The sequence below is a fragment of the Saccostrea echinata genome, unplaced genomic scaffold, assembly GCF_033153115.1.
Source record: "Saccostrea echinata isolate AGI-Se365-2 ecotype Australia unplaced genomic scaffold, CSIRO_AGI_Sech_v1 ptg000027l, whole genome shotgun sequence".
Taxonomy (NCBI): domain Eukaryota; kingdom Metazoa; phylum Mollusca; class Bivalvia; order Ostreida; family Ostreidae; genus Saccostrea; species Saccostrea echinata.
This window is the reverse complement of record NW_026889776.1, coordinates 7,669,651-7,694,458: the sequence shown is the minus strand read 5'-3', so window position 1 is coordinate 7,694,458 and position 24,808 is coordinate 7,669,651. Positions and strand designations below refer to the sequence as shown.

The window sequence follows — 24,808 nt, the reverse complement described above, 5'->3', positions numbered from 1 at the left end:
TTGTGTCTTGTTTTACACTGTGTTTCTTTCTGTTTAGTGTTTCTCTGGGTATTGGAGTAGTTTCAGGGAATGAGAGTGACCTGTCACAAGATGGTGAGATTTATATTTCCCATTATTCACCAGATATTTAGTACTAGAATTATCAATGAAGTTCTTCATAAGAGTTTTACATGGAGACATACATGTGACTGCAGTGAAATATTTGTATTTACAGCATTCAGTTCCAAAGGATCAGTGGTGGATTACACCGGTACAGGGACCCCTGCCAGTAATGACCTGTCTCCTATCAGCCAAACCTCCCCCATCAGTATGAGCCCCCTGTCCCCCGGTGTCAGCCCACAAAGCTCCGAGGTTAACAGCCCTATAGCAGGGACCATTGGCAAAGAGGTCCGCATGAAGATCCACAGCAGGAGATTCCGAGAGTAAGTGTAAAATAATAATGTTATATGGTATATTAACAGAATTTAAACCCTTTTATTGTATGTACAATGATGAATAATATTAATTTAGTTACATCACCATTCATGGCCTACAGACATTGGGTATGATAGGTTTTCTACATATCTGTAACTTGTATAACATTTCTCATCTGACTTTTATAGTCTTGTAAATGTTTTTTTTTCTTTAAATGACAATGTGGGACTGTAAGCTACCTGTTTCTGTGTATCTATTACAGGTACTGTAACCAGGTACTAAATAAGGACATAGACAGCTGCTGTACCCATCTCTTACAGGACCTGGTCCGCTTCCAGGACAGAATGTACCACAAGGACCCTGTCAAGGTACACATATAAACCAATACTGTAAGAGGGTGATTACATATCTGTAGAAACTGACTCTAGTAGCTATGAAAGGGGAGGGGGCATATCAATAGTGACTAATGCCATTAGAAATAACATCTCTTTATAATTGATGCTAAAACAATGTAGTAGAAGGTTTAGTTATATATACACTTGTTTAAAGTCCAGTAGTCCTTTCGATTGACACATGCAAATTGGCTGTATTTCTGTGTATTCATTTTCATGAACTAGGTATTGTACCACAGCTCATATGCAAATAAATCAGCATGGTTAAAAAATATTTTATAAACGGGAAATATCTTTTTTACATCAAATCATTTACAGACATTTGGAGTTACTAGCTAGAAAATGAAGCATACATGTACAGTGTAACTGGACTTAGCTCAGTGTTCCAGCTAGGGGGAAATGGAGGGGCGCCGCACCCCGCTCTCAACACAGTGCGTCCATGTGCCCCCCACAGGCGCCCCTGTATTCCCTGTTAGTGCCCCTTATCATTCTGACTGTCCTTTTCCCTCATTAGAATCATTAGTGTGTTCCAAAGCAGATTACCTAAGGACAATCAGCAATTCACACCTCCTGCCATGGACGATTATGCAAAGAAACTCACATTACGGTACCTATTAGTGGCGTAGCACCCTTGACACAACAACACAAATGAATACACAAATTTTTCAACAAAAATAATTAAATATATATTTATTTTCTAAAGATGTCAAAAGTTCAATTATTATAATAGATCAAAATAAAATAGGTTTTAGAATTAAAAAAAAAGATTTATTTTATCCCTACATATAAACTATAATATTTTTAGCTTCTATATAAGATCTTTGATATAGTGTACTTCTCCTTTCATGTAATGGTTTTAGTATTTCAAGGACGAATTTCATAATATTGTCAATTCAAAGCAATAGCAAATAATAATATATGCCATTTACTAATTCCCCTAATAATTTTTAAACCCAGATTTACTGCATTTTACTAGTACTATAATTTCAAAACAATCGATAAGTAAAATATAACAATATTTCAAACGGAGGATATTAAATTTTTATGCACCATAACTCAAGAACCCCTTGGCCAATTATTGTCAAATTTGTCACAGGGTATCCTTGGCCCAAGGGCTCCCTTTTATACTAAAACTGGGGTTGTGACCCTTTAACAAGGGGAGATAATTAGGAAAATAGAAACAAAAGTACTGGTTGCTAAAAAATCTTCTTCTCAAGAACCACTGGGCAGATTATCACCAAACTTACACAAAAGGATGAGGATATGTTGTAGATTAAAATTTGCACAGGGATTTACCCTGGGGCAAAGGGCGTGGTCTCAAGGTCACTTCAAAGTTGACCAAAAATTACATTTTATTAAAATGTTGATATTTTGCTTACTATAAGGACTAGAACCATCAAATCTTGTCAGTTGGTGCATCTAAGGACCTCATATCATGTTGACTCAAAAGAAGGTCACGGTGACCTACTTTTTAAATTTAGCGGCCATTCTTTTTCAAAATGATTTAGAGGCATATTTTGAACAATTTAAGGCCTATGATCATCAAACTTTGTCAGTTGATGCATCTTGGGTCCTCAAAGTACGTCAACTAAAAAGTAGGTCACCTTGACTTACTTTTTGAATTTTATGGCTAATCTTTTTTAAAACAATTAAGGTCATTAATTCGAATACGGGGAGGCTTAGAATCATTAAATCTTGTAAGGTGATGCATCTTGGGGCCATAAAACATATTTATTAAAAAGTAGGTCACAGTGACCTACTTTTTGAACTTTGCAAGCATTCGATTTCAAAGCGTTTTAGAGGCATAATTTGGACATTTTAAGTCCTATGATCATAAAACTTTGTAAGTTGATGCATCTTGGGTCCTCAAAAAGGTCAACTGAAAAGTAGGTCACTGTGACCTACTTTTCAATTTATATGACTATAATTAAATATTTCAGGTACTAATTGGCTTAGAATCATCAAACTTTGTCAGTTGATACCTCATGGGTCTTCAGAGTAGGTCGACTAAAAAGTAGGTCACCATGACCTACTTTTGAAAATTTATGGCTTTAATTAAATATTTCGGGTACTAATTGGCTTAGAATCATCAAACTTTGTCAGTTGATGCCTCATGGGTCTTCGGAGTAGGTCGACTAAAAAGTAGGTCACCATGACATACTTTCGGAAAATTTATGGCTTTAATAAAATATTTTGGGTACTAATTGGCTTAGAATCATAAAACTTTGTCAGTTTAAGCGTCATGGGTCCTCGGAGTACAACAACTGAAAAGTAGGTCACGGTGACCTACTTATGAAAATTTATGGCTTTAGTCAAATATTTCGGGTACTAATTGGCTTAGAATCATTAAACTTTGTCAGTTGGTGCGTCTTGGGTCCTCGGAGTACAACAACTGAAAAGTAGGTCACAGTGACCTACTTTTGAAATTTTATGGCTGTATTTAATATTTTCAGGAATTATTTGGCTTAGAATCGTCAAAATTTGTCAGTTGATGCATCTTTGGTCCTCGGAGTAGGTTGACTGAAAAGTAGGTCACCGTGACCTACTTTTGAAAATTTATGGCTGTAATTAAATATTTTGGGTACTTACTGGCTAGAATCATCAAACTTTGTCAGTCGATGTATCTTTGGTCCTCGGAGTACAGCAACTGAAAAGTAGGTCACGGTGACCTACTTTTGAAAATTTATGGCTTTAATTAAATATTACAGGTACTAATTGGCTTAGAATCATCAAACTTTTGCATCTTGGGTCCTTGGAGTAAAACAATTGAAAAGTAGGTCACTTTGACCTACTTATAAAATTTTATGGTTATAATTTTAAAAAAAAATTTAGGTATTAATTGGCTTAGAATCATCAAACTTAGTTGATGGGTCTTCAGAGAATGACAAGTGATAAGTAGGTCACCATGACCAACTCTCAGGTACTAATTGGCTTAGAATCATCTTGGGTTCTCAGAGTGTGAATTGGAATTTCAAGGGTTTATCTAAATATACAGGATACTTCGAGGCTTCAAATAGAAGTGATAGGTTGTACAGTTTATCAGAAGAGCGATTCAAGGCCCATGGGCCTCTTGTATTTAGTAATGTCTTTATTCATGATAAGCAGAAAAGGATTTTGTGGAGCTGTAAGTATAGTCAAAACTGGGTAATTTTTTGTTAATATTTAGTTGAACCAGGGTGGTAAAAAATAGAATATTTCAAGGTAATCTTTTGATTAAAAACTGTTAAATTCAATGAGCTTCTGGGGGCTTTGCCCCCTGGGCCCCCACCAGGCCCTCCCCTGGACCACTAGGGGCCTCAGGGCGGCCCCCAGACCCCTTGCCATTTTTGAATACAGTAAATATTTGCTAGCTACGCCACTGCCTATACACTGTACAGGTGCCCTCTTTCAATTACATGTGATTAGGCAATTACTCTGATCACTTGAGAATCTGAATAGGGGTTAAAAGCTGAAATACTTTAAGAATGTCCAAGCTATCTGTTTTTAATATAAAACAAGTATCGTTTTAAAAATAAATCACAAAGTGAAAGTAGCATAAACGTTTACCTTCAATTCTATTTATAAATTGTCGTCTTTTGTCTGAAAATATAAACAAGTATTAATATTCAACTATTTTCTTCTATGATTTTTGACACTCTGGAAGGAATTGAAATGATTACAGATAATATGTAACTGTGTTCCATTTCATTGCAGAAGTTTAAAATCTTTTTAATTTAATTAATTAATTAATCATTACACCAACATGACCAATTAATTTGATAAACAAGCAAAACAGATATTGGCTTTAAATTGTAAGTTTAATATTAAATGACTTTCAAATGCTGTATATTTGTTTTCTGCATTTGCCAAAAACAGACTCAGTCAGTACAGTAGACAGGGACCTATATAGTATATAGGTCCCTATTGTAGCTCTACATGTACTGCAATAATGTGAAAGAGCAGCTAGTTTATGTGAATTACATGTATTGTGCTATTATTGAAAATAGGGAATATAGGAATAGAACATAATTGAAAAAGAGGAAGAAAGTAACATATTTATCCTATGAAGATCATGAAGATGCATTTTAAAATTATTTTTTATATGTTTACATACTAGCTGTATAAATTAGTATGTGTTTATGTTTCAAATCAATTTAAGTTTAAATAAATTGATAATACATGTATTTGAAGTTCATTATTATAAGGTTGAATTAATGAGATACGCCTATGTAACAAATTCGCGACGAACGGTAAGCTGTGAAAAATTGCCCTTTGTAGCTGTATATTTAACTTCACCTAAGTTTTTGAGTATTTATTTATTTGTAGGCTAAAACCAAGAGAAGAATAGTTCTAGGTCTGAGGGAAGTTACCAAGCACCTGAAATTGAGCAAAATAAAGCTAGTCATCATTTCCCCAAATCTGGAGAAAATTCAGTCCAAAGGTTCTGTATTGTAATGTGTGGACATTCAATATTTAATTACATATCAATTACAATTGTGCATTTTCTTATTAATTCAATATGACAGGGATCAACATTAACAGTTATCTGATTGCCCAGGGCAAGTAAATTCTCAGTTCTGGCAAGTGAAACTGTCAACTTACTTGTTTGATTGGGCAACGATAGATATTCTGATAGAAATGTAGATCGTTATCTAGCTTACATTAATTTTAAAATAAAACAATAAATAGAAGATTTGATTTCCATCAGATACATGACTGACATTGTTTTTAGCTCTTCTGAGCCAAAGGCTCAAAGAGCTAATGCTATCGCTATTTGTGTGCTGTGCGCAAACTTTTTAGAATATGCACCATAACTCAAGAACCCCTTGGCCAATTATTGTCAAATTTGTCACAGGGTATCCTTGGCCCAAGGGCTCCCTTTTATACTAAAACTAGGGTTGTGACCCTTTAATAAGGGGAGATAATTAGGAAAATAGAAACAAAAGTACTGGTTGCTAAAAAATCTTCTTCTCAAGAACCACTGGGCAGATTATCACCAAACTTGCACAAAAGGATGAGGATATATGTTGTAGATTAAAATTTGCACGGGGATTTACCCTGGGGCAAAGGGCGTGGTCTCTAGGTCACTTCAAAGTTGACCAAAAATTACATTTTATTAAAATGTTGATATTTTGCTTACTATAAGGACTAGGATCATCAAATCTTGTCAGTTGATGCATCTAGGGACCTCATATCATGTTGACTCAAAAGTAGGTCATGGTGACCTACTTTTTAAATTTAGCGGCCATTCTTTTTCAAAATGATTTAGAGGCATATTTTGAACAATTTAAGGTCTATGATCATCAAACTTTGTCAGTTGATGCATCTTGGGTCCTCGAAGTACATCAACCCTGACCTACTTTTGAAAATTTATGGCTTTAATTAAATATTTCAGGCACTAATTGGCTTAGAATCATCAAACTTTCTCAGTTGATGCATCTTGGATCTTCAGAGAAGGTCAACTGAAAAGTAGGTCACAGTGACCTACTTTTGAAAATTTATGGCTTTAATTAAATATTTCAGGTACTAATTGTCTTAGAATCATCAAACTTTGTCAGTTGATGCATTGTGGGTCTTTGGAGTAGGTCGACTGAAAAGTAGGTCACCATGACCTACTTTTGAAAATTTATGGCTTTAATTGAATATTTCGGGTACTTATTGGCTCAGAATCATCAAACTTTGTCAGTTGATGCATCTTGGGTCTTCGGAGTAGGTCGACTGAAAAGTAGGTCACCGTGACCTACTTTTGAAAATTTATGGTTTTAATTGAATATTTCTACTATGTGGCTTAGAATCATCAAACTTTGTCAGTTGATGCATCTTGGGTCCTTGGAGTACAACAACTGAAAAGTAGGTCACTTTGACCTACTTATAAAATTTTATGGCTATAATTTTAAAAGATATTTTAGATATTAATTGGTTTAGAATCATCAAACTTAGTTGATGGGTCCTCAGAGAATGACAAATGATAAGTAGGTCACCTGACCAACTCTCAGGTACTAGTTGGCTTAGAATCATCTTGGGTTCTCAGAATGTGAATTGGAATTTCAAGGGTTTATCTAAATATACAAAATACTTTGAGGCTTCAGGTAGAAGTGGTAGGTTGTACAGTTTATCAGAAGAGCGATTCAAGGCCCTTGGGCCTCTTGTTGCATTCAGAATCCCCTGGTAGCATTTCTAGATAATACAGTTCATTTAAAAATTGGGTTTGTTATTCTGTTTTCTTTCATGGTATATATGCTTAAAACTTTGAACTTACATGTAGATATTCATTTATTTATTCACAGAAGTAAGACAACATATCCTGATCAAGATATGTATGTTTCATAGCAATTATCTTCATCAGTATTGCTTCACAGTTATCAAATATAATTTTTAAAAATATGAATTTTATTATAATAGAAAAAGAGGGTTTTCAGGTAATTGCTGCATTGCAGTACATGTTTACAGGATAAATTGACAAGGACAGTGGTATATATGTACCAATGTGGCCTTGAAATTTTTTTCAAGTAGCTCAAGGTGCCCAATTTATGTAGAGTATCTGGTCACACTTTTTCTTATCATAATACTTACAAGTTTACAGTAATAAATTGAGTTTTCTTCTTATTTTCTTATTTTCTTATTTTATAAATTGAGTTTTCTTCTTATTTTCTTCTTATCTAATTTTTGGCAACCAAGTTTTTCATTTGGACAAGTAAAAGTTTGAGATCACTTGCCCTTTGGGCAGGTGAATCTGAAAGTTTGTCTATCCCAGTATAGTGGCTCTAATGATCAGCTGATCCGATGCACAGTTAAGAGTCCTTATGTAAAGAATTTTTTCAAACATTGTCTAATTAAATGAAAATGCTATAGCACTTTTAAATGTATGCTACATTTAGAGAAATGTACTGAACCACTATAGATTTCTGTCTTTAGAGTAATCAGTTTCACAATGCAAACTCCCCAGTCTTTATGTCTTTTTAGTAAAGTATATAGAACTGTGATTGCCCTTAATAATTTTATATCTCAGATATTAGTTGTATATTTATTTTGTTAACAGGTGGACTGGATGATGCATTAAACAACATTTTGAACTTGTGCAATGATCAGAATGTTCCGTTTGTGTTTGCCTTGGGACGACGTGCTCTTGGTAGAGCATGTGCTAAGCTGGTTCCCGTCAGTGTTGTTGGAATCTTTAATTACAGTGGAACTGAGGCAAGTCTATAGTACACATAAGTCACATTCACATCTGTCCTTCTGTTTGGAGCCACCAGAAAGGTGTCACCTGAAATCTATAAAGTATACCTGAAAGTGTACACTTCAATGTTATATACATTCAAACCTCATTATCTCGAACTCCATGGGACCTAGAAAAAACTTTGAGATATCCAAGGATTCAAGATAGCGAGGGTAAAATACTTAAAGAATAAGTGGTTGGGACTTCAAAATCACTTCGACATATCCATGATATTCGAGATATTGGTGTTCGAGATACCGAAGTTCAATTGTATATTATGTTTTAATGAACAAATAGTGGATTACACTTGTAATCAAAAAGACATGTACAGAATATTGCACTGTAAGATAGCCAATACTTATCAATGATATTTATTGTAGTAATGTATTAATAATTTTTTGTTTTACAAAGGAAAACTTCCATAACCTGATGGAACTATCAGAACAGGCTAGACAGTCTTACAAGGAAATGGTTAATGTAATAGAGCGAGAAATCAGGGATTATCCCACCTTGGGAGCTGCTGCTGCTGTCCCTCATATCTATGCTCACATGGGACACTCCAGGACTCCCTCAGGAGCCAGTGTACTCAGCTTTACCAGCAGTTTGCTGTCTGAGCCTATATCAGAGAATTATCCGCATTCTGAGCCAGAAACAGACTCGGCAGGATATGAACTTCCTAGAACCAAGAACAATCCTCCTCCCTCGATCAGTCGCGAGTCCATACAGGCAGCATACGAGTCACAGATGAGACTCATTTATCCTCAGCTGGATGTTGACGAGGGTAATGAAGCAGACACAGAGGAAGGAGTCACTAAAGGTCATCACCATGACGAAGGTTCATCAGACAGCGATCCATCATCAGAGGAGGATACAATGAAAGCCTTGCCTCATATAGACTCCATTCACAGCAGTACGTATGACTTAAGTACTGACATCCTGTCTCAGAACTCAGGACGAACAGTTGATAACTGTGATGCTATTTCCACACATTCATCTCGTACACTCGGTGATGGTAGCTCCACTCTTCTGGCTGACCCTGGTGAAAGATCAAGACATGGGACACCAAAAAGTACAGAAAGTCCTAGTAACACACTGCAGCGAGGGAAGGTGATAGACTCAGAAAGAATCCAGAACTGGGTGGATCAAACCAAGTCCCGCTTAGAGGACCTCCGTCAACTGCAGGAAAATTCGGAGACATCCAGCGAGGGTGACAGCAGTGAGGAGGATACTGTAGATGAACTCAATCTATCATCTGACAGAAGTAATATCCAATGTGATAAGGCAATATGTGGGACAGACCCCAAGGGTGATAAGACGTCATGTGGGATTGATGTGGCAGGTGACAAGACACCATATGAGGCAGAACCTAAAGGTGAAAAGACACCATGTGAATCGGACCCCAAGAGTGAAAAGACACAATGTGAAACAGACCCCAAGAGTGAAAAGAAATGTGAATCAGACCCCAAGAGTGAAAAGAAATGTGAATCAGACCTCAAGAATGAAAAGAAATGTGAATCAGACCCCAAGAATGAAAAAAAATGTGAATCAGACCCCAAGAATGGTATGATGCCATGTGAATCAGACCCCAAGAGTGAAAAGAAACCATGTGAATCAGACCCTGGGGATAAAGAGCTTGTTATGTGCCATGAAAACGAGAAGGTGCTGAATACTTCAGCAGAAACTGATAACCAAGAGTTTATAACAAGTGGTCAGACAACAGGGCTACTGTCCTGACACTGGACAGTGGTCACTAAACAACTCTCATTACTTTAACTGCTATCTATCACAGAAATGAAGCATTCTTTAACTAAGGAAGATCTTTTTGATTTAAGTATAGGCTTAAAGTCTACTAAAATCTGGAGTATTTTTACCATGGTAATAGAAATACATGTATGTGAACATACTCTTTAGAAAAGGGGTATGGACACACTTGCATCATCATTTTGTTTACAATTTAGAATTTCTATGCCCCGGTATCGAAGATTCGGGGATGTATAGTTTTTGCCCTGTTCGTCTGTCTGTCTGTCTGTTTGTCTGCAAAAACTTTAACATTGCCCATAACTTTTGTTGGTTAGAGCTATGGCTTTCATATTTCACATGTGTATTCCTTGTGACAAGACCTTTCATTTGGTACCATCATGTTTGACCTTTTGACCTTGGAGTTTTACCCAGTTTTGCAAAATTTTACCAAACTTTAACCTTGGCCATAACTTTTGAACAATTGGTGCTAGGACTTTCTTACTTCACATGTGTATGCCTTGTGACAAGACCTTCCTTTGGATACCAACAACTTTGACCTTGACCTAGGAGTTTGACCTACTGTTAAAAAACTTTAACCTTGGCCATAAATTTTTGGATGGTTGGTGCTGGTGCATTCATATTTCACAAATATAATCCTTGTGACAAGACCTACCTGTGGTTACCAACAACTTTGACCTTTTGATCTTGACCTAGGAGTTTGACTTACTTTTGAAAAACTTTAACCTTTGCAATAACTTTTGAATGGTTGGTGCTAGGGCTTTTATACGTCACATATGTAATCCTTGTGATAAAACCTTCCTTTGGATACCAACAACTTTGACCCTTTGACCTCAACCTTGGAGTTTGACCTACTTTTGGAAAACTTTAACCTTGTCTATAACTTTTGAACAGTTGGTGCTAGGGCTTTCATATTTAATAGCGATTCTTTGTAACCACTTAAACTTCTCTGCCACAAATGGTCACCAATTTTGATGAAACTTTGCCCATTATTTCAACTTGACACAAAAATTGTATATCAAATAAAATTTCGTTGCTATGTGTCTTTAGTTGCCATGGTAACAGCAAGAAAAGTTGGAAAATTGAAATTTTCAGCTACTTTGAATCTTTCTTAAGCCTTAATAAAGACTAAGAAAAACAAACAAATCTTTCTCACAAAAACATGACACCTTGTTGCCAATTATGCTATAAAGAAACTATTTAGAATTTATCTCTAAGTAAGTGGTAACCATGGATACATTTGGAATACATTTTAAATGCTGAAAAATGATGAAAAATGCTCAATATTCATTAATGATAGGTGTTACATAATCAAACCCAATCAACAACCAAAGAGAAACAATAAAACTATTTGACCTTAGGTAATAAGGTATTGGCAATATCATTCTAAAAATAACTTTCATGGTAGCCATGGTAACACAGTGTGACCATGCAGAATCTGTTGCGAAGATTGGGTTAATGCTACTGTCTTGAGGAAAAACAATAAAATTCATGACTGGCACATATACATCCTTAGGACCTTGCAACACAGACAACATAAGAAAAATTGCGATTAATTGTTACTTTCCAGTGTAACCATGGAAACAACATACCAGTTGTTTAAAGTGATATTTTTTGCTGCTTTAGGAATTTACTTACCTTTTAATCAAGAAACACATTATTTTACTCACCTTGAATAGTACTTATCTGGTAGAAAATGTTCGATTTAATTAATTTTATATCAATATTAAATCCTATGTGCCAGCTTTTTGCATTCAGTTAGAGATTGAGTGGTGGTCAAAATTGAAAGTCAGGTTAGTTGTTCATGTATATCAATCATAAAAGTTTTGGGAATCTACATACAAGGGTACATATCCAAGGAAACAGAATATTTTTCAGAATTTTATGCATATTTTTTCGGTTAATTTCCATAGCAACGCTCTATTTAAAGAATTGAATTTGATTTTTTTGAAATGTGAAAATTAGGGTAACACCAACACCTTTAAAAATTGATCATCAGTTATAAAGAAATATGTTTTTTAAAAAGATAGGATAAGATTAAAACACCAAGAAAGTAAATTTAAAATCCCTTTGTGGTATTAAAACCATGGCAACCATTGCCAACCTACAAGAAATATCATATTTCATCCTTGGTATATGTTACATGGATCTCTTGTCTATTATTTGCTTGCATTTTAACCTATAATTGTTTTTATTCTTAAGTGTACGACTGTATAAAATTAAATGAACAAAATTATTACTTTTGAATACTTTGTTTCCATAGTAACATATGTAACAGTTGATTTACCAAGCATGTTTATCATGCATTTAAGACATCAGGACTTCAACATTCAGAAATAGTCATTGCCACTTGTTTACTTTGCTGCAAACGTTAACTGTGGGACTCTGAACATGTTGAAAAATGCCATTTTTCAAGCTCAGTCGGTAGAGCACTCGCTCTGTGATCGGGAGGTCGTGAGTTCGAATCTCGGCTGCGACTGACCTAAGTCGATAAAAAATGGGTAGCAACTGTTCCTTCGGCATGCGCTCGGCACTTTGAAGTGAAAGTTGCGGGTCTTTCGGATGAGACCTTAAAAACCGAGGCCCCGTGTCACGGCAGGCATTGGCACGATAAAGATCCCTCACTGCTCAATGGCCCTGAGTGCCGAGTAAAGGTCAAAATTTGAAGACCTTCAACGGTATATGGTGACGTCTCTATATGAGTGAAAAATTCTCGAATGGGACGTAAAACAACATACAATCAATCAAACTTTAGGACATGTTGCTATGGTAACCATGACATGTAGCAACTGATTTTTGCCTGATTTTAGTTTACGGCATCAAAGACTTTTATCATAGAGAATTTGGAGAAATTCTGAGACTATGCATGCCACAGCTCCTATATAAAAGTTCATCATTACAGAGAATGGCTCTTAAAATGTCTATTCCTTGTGACAAGGCCTTCCTTTGGATACCAACAATTGTAATCCTTTGACCTTGGAGTTTGACCTACTTTTGAAAAACTTGGCCATAACTTTTGAACGATTGGTGCTACATCTTTCATATTTCACATGAGAAGGCCTTTCCTTGGATACCATTAATTTTGACCATTTGACCTTGTTTGACTTAATTTTTGAAAAACTTTAACCTTTTCCATATCTATTCAATGTTTGCTGTTAGAACTTTCATATTTCACTGGTATATTTCTCGAGACAAGACCCTACTGTGGGTACCAACATATTTGATTTGTATTTGAGAAAGTTTAACCTTTGCTATAAGTTGCCATACGGGGGCATCACTGTTTCACAAACACATCTTGTTTTATCTGAAAAATAGCTTCAGTTCAATACTAAAGGACAACAGTATTCTTCATAACCTTACAGCAAACAACTGTGTTTGTAAACATTGGCACTAGCTCTGTTATTGCAGAGCTGTGTACTATTATGGAAATTTCATATAATTATATCCCAGATTTTAGTTTCAAAATATTGATTACAGATTTACCTGGTTATTATGTTTTTTGGTTATGCTCCAAATTTTATTTTTTTCTGTGTACTAATATTAATGCTTATGCAATGAAAGGAACACTGATTTTTCTGGCAAGTGCCATTTATGTATGATATATGCTGACAAAACAGATAAAAACGTAACAATGAAATAAATCATTCTCATCCAAAAGTTATCAAATGTACATAAGATATTTAAGGCATTGCCAACATGAAATTAGGCCATTCCAAGTTTTTTCTCTGTTTAGCATCCACTCATCATTCAAAAACCTACCTACCTATTCAAAAAAAAAAAAAAAAAAACAACACACACACACACAAAAGCCAACAAATAAAACAGACTTTACAGTAATAAAAATGACATCATTCAAAGGATTTGATTTCATGAATCTATTTTTCTCATAGAAAGATCTTTTGTTTAGTAATTTAATTGGTAAATTTCAAGATATTAAATGCTTAAAATATACGCAATATGACATACTGTAGAGAAATATTTAAAGAACTTGACAGAATTCAAAGATTTTGACAAATATCAGGACTCCTGATTTGGTTTGTTTTTACTGATATGCGGTGTCACAAACCAAGGCGCATGCGGATGCTAAAGATGGAAAAACTTGGAATGGCCTCACTGATTACAAGCTCAAAATGCGGACAGAAATCATTTGAATTACTGAAAACTACAGAATGGGTTAAACACCTCTGTTATTGTTTATGTTTTACTGGGGGAGTTTGATTTGCTGACATTGCTCACATCACTGAACACTGATGTGTTGGTTTTGTTTTCTTACATTTCTTTTTTGACTTTTCTTGATTAAAGAACAAGGTACGGTTTCAATACAAATCTTGCCCTGTGTTTTTCTTAAAAATAAAAGTGATGTAAAAAATTAAAACTCATGCTTTTTGAATTATTGAAATTCCATGCAGAACGATCATACAAATCATTTTTCTCACATGACCTTCCAAATGCTGATTGTGATGTCATAAACTTGTGCATTTTCCCGTATTTTCTTAAAAAGTTGCAGAAGACATCAATTTTCAAAGGAATTTTCTTTCAGATAATATTGTCCACAGGCATCGCCCACAAAGATTTTGAGATATGTGATTTTTCAAAGAATTTTACACAACATTTCTAAAAATAAACGTGGGCGACGGCTGTGGACACTATTTTCTTAAGGAAAATAACCCTTAAAATGGGTCATTTTGAGGCTTTTTCTGTTTAAAATAGAGAAATGCATCAAATTAATGACGTCATATATCCAGAATGGTACTCCATTATGCTATATTCTTTCCTGATTTATTATAGTCATATACTCAACTAATATTTAAGCAAGTTTCAAAACTTTTTGAAAACATTAAATTTTTAGGGCACAATAAAGCTAAAACCATACCTTAATTCTTCTTTTTTACATCTTTTATTTAAACACCTCAGATTTCCCACTTTTCTTGATTAATAAAGATAAATCTTAGTTCATGAAAGTAGAAGGATGTATGACAATCAAACACACCTGAAATTCATAGCTTTTTTAATTCTCAGATAAAATATGAAGTTTTTAAACTTAAAGTTTTTTTTAATAATTTGTTGCTCTTGCAGTAAACTCGTAAAATTCTACCAAAAATTTTGAAGAATATAAATTTGAAGTCTATGTCCATGCCCCTTTGAAATGCTTCTCATGCTAAAATGTTATCATGTGAGTTTTTATCCTATATACTCCATGTCTGTGTTATCCTACATATTACAATCATCCATTATTAAGGTATAATTCCTGTCATGTTTTATTTATGACAAGTCTTCTTGTTGATACTGATTTACTATAAAGATCATTCCCTGATTGCTTGAGAATCATTGCCTGTAAAATAGGCCACTTCATTACAGATACAGGTGCCTTTATTGGTACCATTTAGTGATAATGATTATTAGCATTTTGTTTTGCCTTTTCAGTCAAAAGCAACTCTTGAGGGATCACTTTTGTGTCTCCTACTGGCTGTCAAATACTACTCATTTAATTCTCTCTTGTTTTGGCATGCCAATAGCTTTTGTAAGAGCAAGTTTACATTATGTAAAGTAAATTTTGACATATTTTCTGTAACCCAAAGATTAGGATTATGTCTTAAAAATGTGTACAACAACATTTTTATACCCCCGCTCAAAAGGAGAGGGGGTATACTGTTTTACCCTTCGGTGTCTGTCTGTGTGTGTGTGTGTCTGTCCGTAACAAATTTTTCGTCGTAATTTTCTCAGCAACTACTCATGGCAGGTGCTTCAAATTTTAGCACACTTTTTGTTTAGGCATGCCATATGGTGGGATTCATTTTTGTATGAATCCGATGTCAACTTCCTGTTTATTTGCGAGTCTGTCCGTACCATACATAACAAATTTTTGTTGCAGTTTTCTCAGCAACTACTCATGGCAGATGCTTTAAATTTTAGCACACCCTTTGTTTAGGCATGCCATATGGGATATTCATTTTTGTACGAATCCGAATAGTCGAATACCCCTCCGTCTGTCTGTACAATATGTATATTTGTTGCAGTTTTTTCAGCAACTACTCATTGCAGATGCATGAATTTTTAGCATACTCTTTGTTGAGGCATGCCATATGGTGGGATTCATTTTTGTACGAATCTGATGTCAACTTCCTGTTCATCAATGTGTCTGTCGGTAACTGAACTTGTGTATATTCACAACTTCACTACATAGCGGGGGTATTACTAGTGAGCATTGGCTCAAAGACTTCTTGTTTTTTAAGTGACTGCAACCTTGAAATTGTGACTTATAGAGTGATGTACAAGGGAAACGAATTCTAACATTTTTTACAGGTGACACATACTTTTGAACACTTATTGTTCATATACTGCTCATCTTTGGATTGAATCTTGTTTTTTTTTTTTAAATCCCCTCTTCATGGATTTACCAGCTCATTTTTTACAGTTAAACTAAGCATTAAACTTTTCATTCAGTGACACCTGAATCTGTCTATTTCTCATTTTTTCAACTTCAACTAAAATTGGCATAATTTACTTCAAAAAAGGGCTATGTATATTCAGAGAAATAAAACTAATAAAGAGAACATATTGCATTGAGTGCATTGAAATTTGTTCAAGTTGTTGTCCATAAAGGCAGGTAAGGCCAAAATAAAGATTTATGGGTTAAATGGTATGGAACAACAAAGCTTGGAATCACACTAGGAGGGGTACAACATTTTATAATCTCTCCTAAGAACTATACATTGTAAACTTTAAGGTTTACATATTGAGGATTTAAATCAATGAAAAGGTGCTTTTTTGGTCAGGACCACAAGGGGTCATTTGTCAGGGGTGTTGTGGCTCATGGGCCTGTTAAAATTATTCCATGCATACTAATTTATTCATATTAAAGGTGTTTTAAAATAAAATAGACTAATATTTATAATTCATATAATTTTTACTGAATTCATGTCTGCTAAATTTTGAGTGATAACATTGATAAATATGATTGTACTCTGTGTTTGCCTCTGTTTATAATGATTCTCTTCTTTGTGTCCAATTCACAGTGTTACATATTGTTAACAAGTCTGTGATAAGCCCCCTCCATTGTTTGGTGTTACAACAATTAAATAAGTTGTATCTTATGAGTTGTTTTTTTTTATTAGAAATTTCAGTTTGTCCTATTCCAGTGTGAGGGGTCTTACTGTCAAAAATAGTTGTTGAATAAATATGGCAACCCCTTAACACTGTAATGAAATGCCTTTTTGAGAATTCTACATTTATGATACTTTCAAGCAAGGTATTACTATCTTTTGAAATGGTATTTTAGATTACTGGAGCAAATTAAAGATGTTTGTCTTTCTTTTGTGACATTTCATATTAAAAAATTCTCTCCAAGATCACTGAACCAGTTTACCCAAACCAATTACAGTGTACTTTACTGAAGGGAGATATATGAGGGAGTATGTAGAAGTTCTTGTTAAGTTCTTGAAAAATCCGTACACAATTCAGTGTGTAAAATAATGGCCCAACAATTAGTATGAAAAACGTCAGTCAGCATATGACTTAATGATAGATTGTTTTTGCTGACAAGGTCATTGTATTGACCACACTAAATCATATTAAGAAGCAAAACATACCCAAATGTGTGGAATCTTTTTTTTTAATTATAAATCCTGGGATTATATAGGGTTGGGCAAAAATCAAAGATTCAAATTTTACATAATGCATGTATACAGAAAAAAAAAATCAACCCCAGAATATACAATTGTGGCGGTCAGATGGGTTCGATCGCCGGTGGCCAGATAACTCAGTTGGTAGAGCACCTGACTGGAGATTCAGGGGGCCCGGGTTCGAATCCCGGTCTGGTCCGCTGCATTTTTCTCCTCTCCCGTTACATTTGGTGCCGTGTCATGCCCTGGAAGTGACAGGTGAAAGACCTGTCAGGGAAGAGCCTGGGTTGGTGTCTTCGGGGGCCGAAGACCTTTAAGGAGGGAGGAATGTGGCGGTCAGATGGATTCAATCGCCGGTGGCCAGATAGCTCAGTTGGTAGAGCACATGACTGGAGATTCAGGGGGCCCAGGTTCGAATACCGGTCTGATCCGCTGCATTTTTCTCCTCTCCCGTTACACAATGAAACACACTGAAGTGGTAAAGTTTTTCGTTTTAACAGAAAGTTTGGATCTTTCTTATCAAATGTCAATTGTGACATAATGACACGCCCATTTCTTTAGAAACAAGAAAGAAATATTCATCGTAATGCTTTAAGACACCCCACTCTCTGTGACTAGCAACATGAGTTACACTGAATTTGAGATTTTATGATGTTAGGAGAGAGAGTTAAAGATTCAATCTCTACTTCTATAAAACACACATTACCTAATTATGAATTTATCATGTTTATTGGAGTGGTGTTTTTGTCGACTGTCAATTTGACTGGCTATTGTATTTATGGAATACCTGTTGAACAGGTAACTATTCAAATGAACCATTTGACCACTGTTTTTTCCTTTCTAAAGAAATGGGCATGTCATTACATGACAATCAACGTTCTAAAGAAAGCTCAAAACGTTCCATTAAAACAGAAAATTTTACCACTTCAATGCGCTTCATTGTAGCAGGGCCATGTTGGTTGTGTTAAACCTTGAAGATTGAGCTACTTTTCAAAAAATTTAATCTTGGTCTTTCATTTATTTTCACATGTGCATTACTTGTGACAAGACATTTACAAACTCCTTGAACATTTTGCACCAGAGCATATTACTCCCAAAATATAGAACATTTTAGCTCTTCTGAGGCAAAGGCTCAAAGAGCTTGTGCTATGGCCTTTTGTGCAGCATTTATTTACTTTTTAGAATATGGGCCATATCTCAAGAACCCTTTGGTTAATTTTTGTCAAATTTGTCACAAAGTATCCTTGGCCCAAGGGCTCTCATATACTAAAACTAGGGATGTGACCCTTAAACAAGGGGAGATAATTAGGAAAATAAACATGATAAAAACAAAAGTACATGTACTGGTTAGAAAATCTTCTCAAGATGTAGATTAAAAATTGTTCAAGGCATCACTCTTGGGCAAAGGGTGTGGTCTGACGGCCACTTCAAAGTTGGCAAAAAATTGTATTTTGTTTAAATTTTAATATTTTGCTTACTATAAGAACTAACATCATTAAATCTTGTCAGTTGATGCATCATTGGACCTCATATCATGTTGACTCAAAATTAGGTCATGGTGACCTACTTTTTGAATTTTGAATGCATTCATTTTCAGTTTCATTTTAAAATGATGCATATCTTGACCATTTGAAGCCTAAGATCATCAAAACTTGTCAGTTTATGCATTATGGAGCCTTAAAGTGTGTCAACTAAACAGTAGGGCACTGTGTCCTACTTTGTGAATTTTACGGGTTTTCATTTTCAAATTATTTAAGGCCATTTTTTCGTAAACTGAGAGGTTTAGAATCATCAAACCATGTAAGTTGATGCACTGGGCCTTTAAACAAGTTTTTCATAAAGTAGGTCACAGTGACCTACTTTTTGAATTTTGTAGGCATTCATTTTCAAATTGTTTCACATGTAGAAGCATATTTTGGACACTTTGAAGCATATGATCATCAAACCTTGTCCATTGATGATTCCTAAGGCCTCAAAGTATTTAAACCAAAAAGTAGGTCACAGTGACCTACTTTTGGAATTTTATGGCTTTATTTAGATATTTTAGGTACTAATTGGCATAGCATCAACAAACTTTGATAGTTGCACCAACTAGTTGCAACAATCTTGGGTCCCCAGAATATGTCAACTGAAAAGTAGGTCACTTTGACCTACTTTTGAAATTTTATGACTGTATTTAAAAATTTCAGATACTATGTGGCTTAGCATCATCAAACTTTGTCAGTTGATGCATCTTAGGTCCTTGAAGTGTGTCAACTGAAAAATATGTCACAGTGACCTACTTTTGGAATTTTATGGCTATATTTAAATATTTTAGATACTAATTGGCTTAGAATCATCAAACTTTGTTAGTTGATGCATCCTGAGTCCTCAAAATATGTCAGCTGAAAAGTAGGTAACCATGACCTACTTTTGGAATTTTATGGCAATATTTAAATACATCAGATACTACTTGGCTAAGAATCGTCAAACTTTGTCAGTTGATGTTTTTTGGGTCCTTGGAGTGTGTCAACTGAAAAGCAGTTCACTTAGAATTTTATTTCAGATACTTATTTTCTTAGAATTATCAAACTTTGTCAGTTGATGCACTTTGGGTCCTCAGAATGTGTCAACTAAAAAGTAGGTCACAGTGACATACTTCTGGAATTTCAATGCAATATTTAAATATTTAATATAAGAAGCTTAGAATCATCAAACTTTTTCAGTTGATGCATTTTTGGGTCTCGGAGTGTTTACCAAATATAGGTCACCATGATCTACTTTGGAATTTCATGGCTATATCTGAAAATGTAAGATAATAAAGGGCTTTGGTTCATCAAGCTTTCTCAGAGTGTTTTAACCAAAATGTAGATCAAGATGTCCTACTTTTCGATTTTCAAGACTTGAAGTAGGAGTGATCGATTGTATAATTTATTAGAAGAGTGATTCAAGGCCCTCTTGTTTTTAAGCATGATGGATAAACAAGCCAAGACAAACAAGATAGATACAATTTTATTCCAACCAGTAAGACACCAAAAGCAACCACAATTCTCTAAACTGATTTTGATTACCAAGTTGAAGTCACCACAGACTTTGAGATATATCCCTCAGGCAATGCCTAAGACAAATCTATAGAGCAAATCTCCCATACCAGATTCTAAGGATTATTGGTGTGTCTCATTGTTCCTTGATCACTTGGTAAGCAAGATTCAGTCCTGTCTTCTTGACACATAGAACCATGTAAATGCAAAATATCTCTTGCCAAGGAAAATAGACAAATCTAATCGACACAAAAGTTTGTAACCTTTTAACTGCCTATGCCTCAGATATTGACAAGAATGGACTGAGAAAAGAGATAACTAGATGGAAATAAATTTCTATAGAATTTATGCATTTCACTATATAACCAACAGAGCACCATCCTAATAGTATGAAGTATAGTAATAGTATGAAATTCATGTGTATATTTTTGAACTTGCAATATGTCATTAAAGATCATTCATTGACTATTTCAATAATTTCAACAGCAATGTCAATCTCTTTTTGAGTAGCTTCGTAAGCTTCTATGGTTCCGTCATCATGGATGATGCACCCCGGAAGGTAACGATTCACGTTCTCTGTCATCATTGCCTTTACATCAATTTTTGCCCGAATCCTCTTTTCATACCTTCAAATAATTATCAATTTTCTTTGATCAGTATTTCTTTTAGAAATTTAAGCTTTCTAACAGAATGTTCAGCCAGATAACAAAGAGATTAGCCTACCATTTAATGCAAGGCATACAGACAATACAGCAAGGACATCCGGTACCAAACAATGCAATACAGCGCTTAGGATCCTTGATAAAACAGTAACATATAAAGGAGAATCCAGCCACAGATAAGAGAGTCATTCCCAAGTACCGTAGCAGGTCAGCTTGCCTCTCTCCAGCTTTCTTATTGAGCCCATCAACGTCCTCATTTGTTATCACCTATTATAACAAAACTCTGATTTAATTAAATGAATACAGTTCTATATATATCAGCCCAAACGGAAATATTTTTAAACAAACTACTAATAAAACATCAACAAACTACCAACAAACTATACTTTCATGATTTGTTAAAGTAGTTTGATAGTCTAGCATTTAATGAAACACTAGTATTAACTAAGCACTGTTTCTAAAAATAACTAATTAAAGTGGTTTGTTAGTCTTTCATTTCTGCTAATTGTGATTTCTTTATAGTTTATTAGACTTGGTATCTTACAACAGTGTTTTCTTAGTATAGCATTTGCATCTAAGGCCAAAAAAAAAAAAGTCTTGTTTCCTGCTACCAGCCTGAAAAAAAAAAAATAGGGTAGGTAGGTAGGAAAATTACTTTAATTTTTTTTAATTTTATTTTTTTCCAATGGTATTTTTTGGATATGAACTAATACAAAACCAAATTAAACATGTCATAGGTCAATATTATCTTTTAAAATTAAATTTCATGTCTTTTGATGCACAACTCAAGTGGTATTTTATGAAAGTCCATATTTAAAACATACAATTTCATGCAATACCACTTGAATATATATTTTTTTCAATTTTTGAAAATGAAATTCCTGAAATTTCCGATTTTTTATTCCAAAACTAAAAAAAACCTTTTGGGTCAGGTGCAAAAAAATAGGGTCGGTCGGGTAGCAGGAAACAGGACTATTATTTTTTTGGCCTAACCACATGGGAAATTATTTTACAGACATGTTTAGAGTTGAATTATCTAGAGTAGAACAGCTTATCTTTTTACATCCAGTGTTAGACTTGTTTTCATATTTGCACTGATTTTCAAACCATCAGCAGGTCAGAAACAAAGGAATTGGTGAAGGGACATACAAATTGTTAGTATATATTAGGTCCCTGTTTGGAGAAAGCAGCAATAATATATTAAAGCATGGATCTGGAGACAGAAGAGATATTTACTGCATGACATTAAGTTTTTTTTTTTTTACCTCAAATAAGGCTGGGCTACAGTAAACTTCATTGAATGCAGATATGTATATGTTTTTATTGGGTTTTATTTATTTTCAGACTGACTTATAATCCCTGTACTAGCTTAGATAATTTTAGCACTGGAATAATTAAGTGATGAATACTTGAAAATTAGACAAGAAAAGATCTTACAGAGTTGCAATAAGGCCAGGAAAAAGAAGATATTGCAGCATTTTCCATGCCAATTAAATGAAGCAGGGAATATCTAAATGTCAGCTAAAATACAATTACATGAAAAACATCTTTTTTGTGAAAAATTCTATAAAGATGTGATTAGAGAATACAATAATTGGCCCTTGACTTGAGAATTACATCTCCTAAACTAAAGGATTTAACTTAGTAATTAATGTTGGAAATTGTTGCACTTGCACTTCCATTGACTATATATTGTTTTCAATCCTGGAATATAAAATACTCTGAAACAATAATTAGCATTCAGAACATTTCAAAATGTGACTGTGTTTTGATGTTTTAAAGACTAGAATTACCTGGGTAGCGTTCAGAACATTTCAAAATGTGACTGTATTTAGATGTTTTTAAAGACTTGTGGATTTTTTAAAAAAAATTCAAATTTAGTGTTTTGTTGATGATTAATTGTTACCAGTGATTTGTTAGTAGTTTGTTAGAGTGGTTTGTTAGTAGTTTGTTAGAGTGGTTTGTTAGTAGTTTGTTGAGATGATTTCTTAGTAGTTTGTTAGAGTGGTTTGTTAGAAGAATTTGTTAGAGTGGTTAAGTTAGTAGTTTAATTGTTAGTTATAAGAGTGATTTGTTAGTAGTTTGTTGATGTGGTTTGTTAGTAGTTTGTTGATGTGGTTTGTTCATGGTTTGTAATAGTAGTTTGTTAGCTCATTTGCATCTACCACCAGGGGTCAGGATTTGAACAAACTTGAATCTACACTTTTTGAGGATGTTTCTGTGAAAATATGACTAATATATATGGCTTTGCTGTTCTTGAGAAAACAAGAATATTTCCAATATATATTCCTATATATATATATATATAAACCTATGATCCCCTGATTTGAACAAACCTGAATCTACACTATCTGATGATGCTTCTGTACTATTATGACTGATCATGGCTTTGCTTTTTGTAAGAAAATTTTTAAAAGATTTTTCTATATATTCTGTTAAATAATTTTGATCCCCTGTTGGGGTCCCCACCCTACCCCTAAATTTTTAGAAAAGAATCTCCAGTGCATGAGGTTCATGAAACTGGAGAATTCACTTTCCTAAATAAGTATGTGAAAGCTTGTCGGCTTGGCCAAGATCAGGTGCCCATGTTGGTTGCAGATTAACAAAAAAATGAAGTCCAATGAAATTTATTACAAGTATGTTCTATGTGACACTACATCCTTTTGGCAGATTTTCTGAAATTTCTGTCCATTTCTGTCAAGCGGTTAAAAAGATTTCACTCTTACTATAAGAGAGGCCCAAGTGGGCTACCGACTATACATAATCAGGCATAACATGTATCTTTATCATATTCAACTGAACAAAAAAAGTATAATTCAAATAAAAACTCTTCACAAAATATTGTCTGAGCAAAAATAATCACATAACTCATTTCCTTTAAATTGTTACAGCATATAAAGGACATGGGTAAATTTGTTAATCTTGGAGAGTTTTTCTACTCTTAATATTTGGACATTTGAAGAAAAAATACTTTGAAGTACTTTCATTTTTTCTAAAGAAACTGTATTTGGGGATGAAAATTTCAAACTTATTTGGTAATACTCAGAGAAAAACTGTGTCAGATATTTTTTGATTGACTATTTTGAGACCTAGGGCTACGGACTATACAGAGAGTATTTTTCATTTAATGATTAGACCATAGAAAAATAGTTGCTTGAATCAGAAAATAATTGTTAAAATTATCATCTTGGAGTTCACATGTGTTTAATAGATCCTTTCATTTAGATATTAAATCAATTTATGCAAAAATCCTGTAAATTTAACAAAATAAAACAAAAACTTCCTATAAATTCCCAATACGGGTAAAATATGAATTTTCAGAACAGAATACATGTAGTACATGTCAGAATTACATGTATAATTAGTGTTTTGATAACAAAATTTAGTCTATGACCATCTAAAGACCAAGAATGATCTTTAATTTAGCATCTTGGAAGGATGAATTTCATGTGAGCACTGGGGCTACAGACTATACCATTAAACATCTCTATTGTGGACAATCATCTTAAAGAAAATTAAATTTTGGGCATTTTTTTTTTATATTTATTTGGTTTTCTATAACAGTTCACACCACTTAGTTTGAGTATTTATAATACATGTATCATGTTTAAAGATTAATTGTCTAATGTACTGTGTACTTTCAATGCCAAATGAAATTCCAGTTCAACTAATTAAAGCATTATTGGTGTTCAAACTATGATGAATAAAAGCAACAGAAGGTGTAATTAAATCAAGGCATGATTTT

At 34.2% G+C, this 24,808-nt stretch overlaps 2 protein-coding genes across 2 annotated transcripts in view; one reads left to right on the top strand and one right to left on the bottom strand.

The window, feature by feature from the left end:
* Window positions 1-9,832, top strand: part of LOC133193156 (selenocysteine insertion sequence-binding protein 2-like) — a 57,142-nt gene extending 47,310 nt beyond the window's left edge. The window contains exons 12-17 of the mRNA XM_061329126.1: window positions 38-93; window positions 215-422; window positions 677-782; window positions 5,112-5,226; window positions 7,825-7,979; window positions 8,413-9,832. Coding sequence (XP_061185110.1) covers window positions 38-93; window positions 215-422; window positions 677-782; window positions 5,112-5,226; window positions 7,825-7,979; window positions 8,413-9,735 — 1,963 coding nt within the window. The 3' untranslated portion in view covers window positions 9,736-9,832. The remainder of the gene's footprint in view (window positions 1-37; window positions 94-214; window positions 423-676; window positions 783-5,111; window positions 5,227-7,824; window positions 7,980-8,412) is intronic.
* Window positions 9,833-20,354: 10,522 nt separating this feature from the next.
* Window positions 20,355-24,808, bottom strand: part of LOC133193482 (uncharacterized) — a 31,270-nt gene continuing 26,816 nt past the window's right edge. The window contains exons 4-5 of the mRNA XM_061329451.1: window positions 21,125-21,330; window positions 20,355-21,027 (exon numbers count right to left, since the gene is read on the bottom strand). Coding sequence (XP_061185435.1) covers window positions 20,856-21,027; window positions 21,125-21,330 — 378 coding nt within the window. The 3' untranslated portion in view covers window positions 20,355-20,855. The remainder of the gene's footprint in view (window positions 21,028-21,124; window positions 21,331-24,808) is intronic.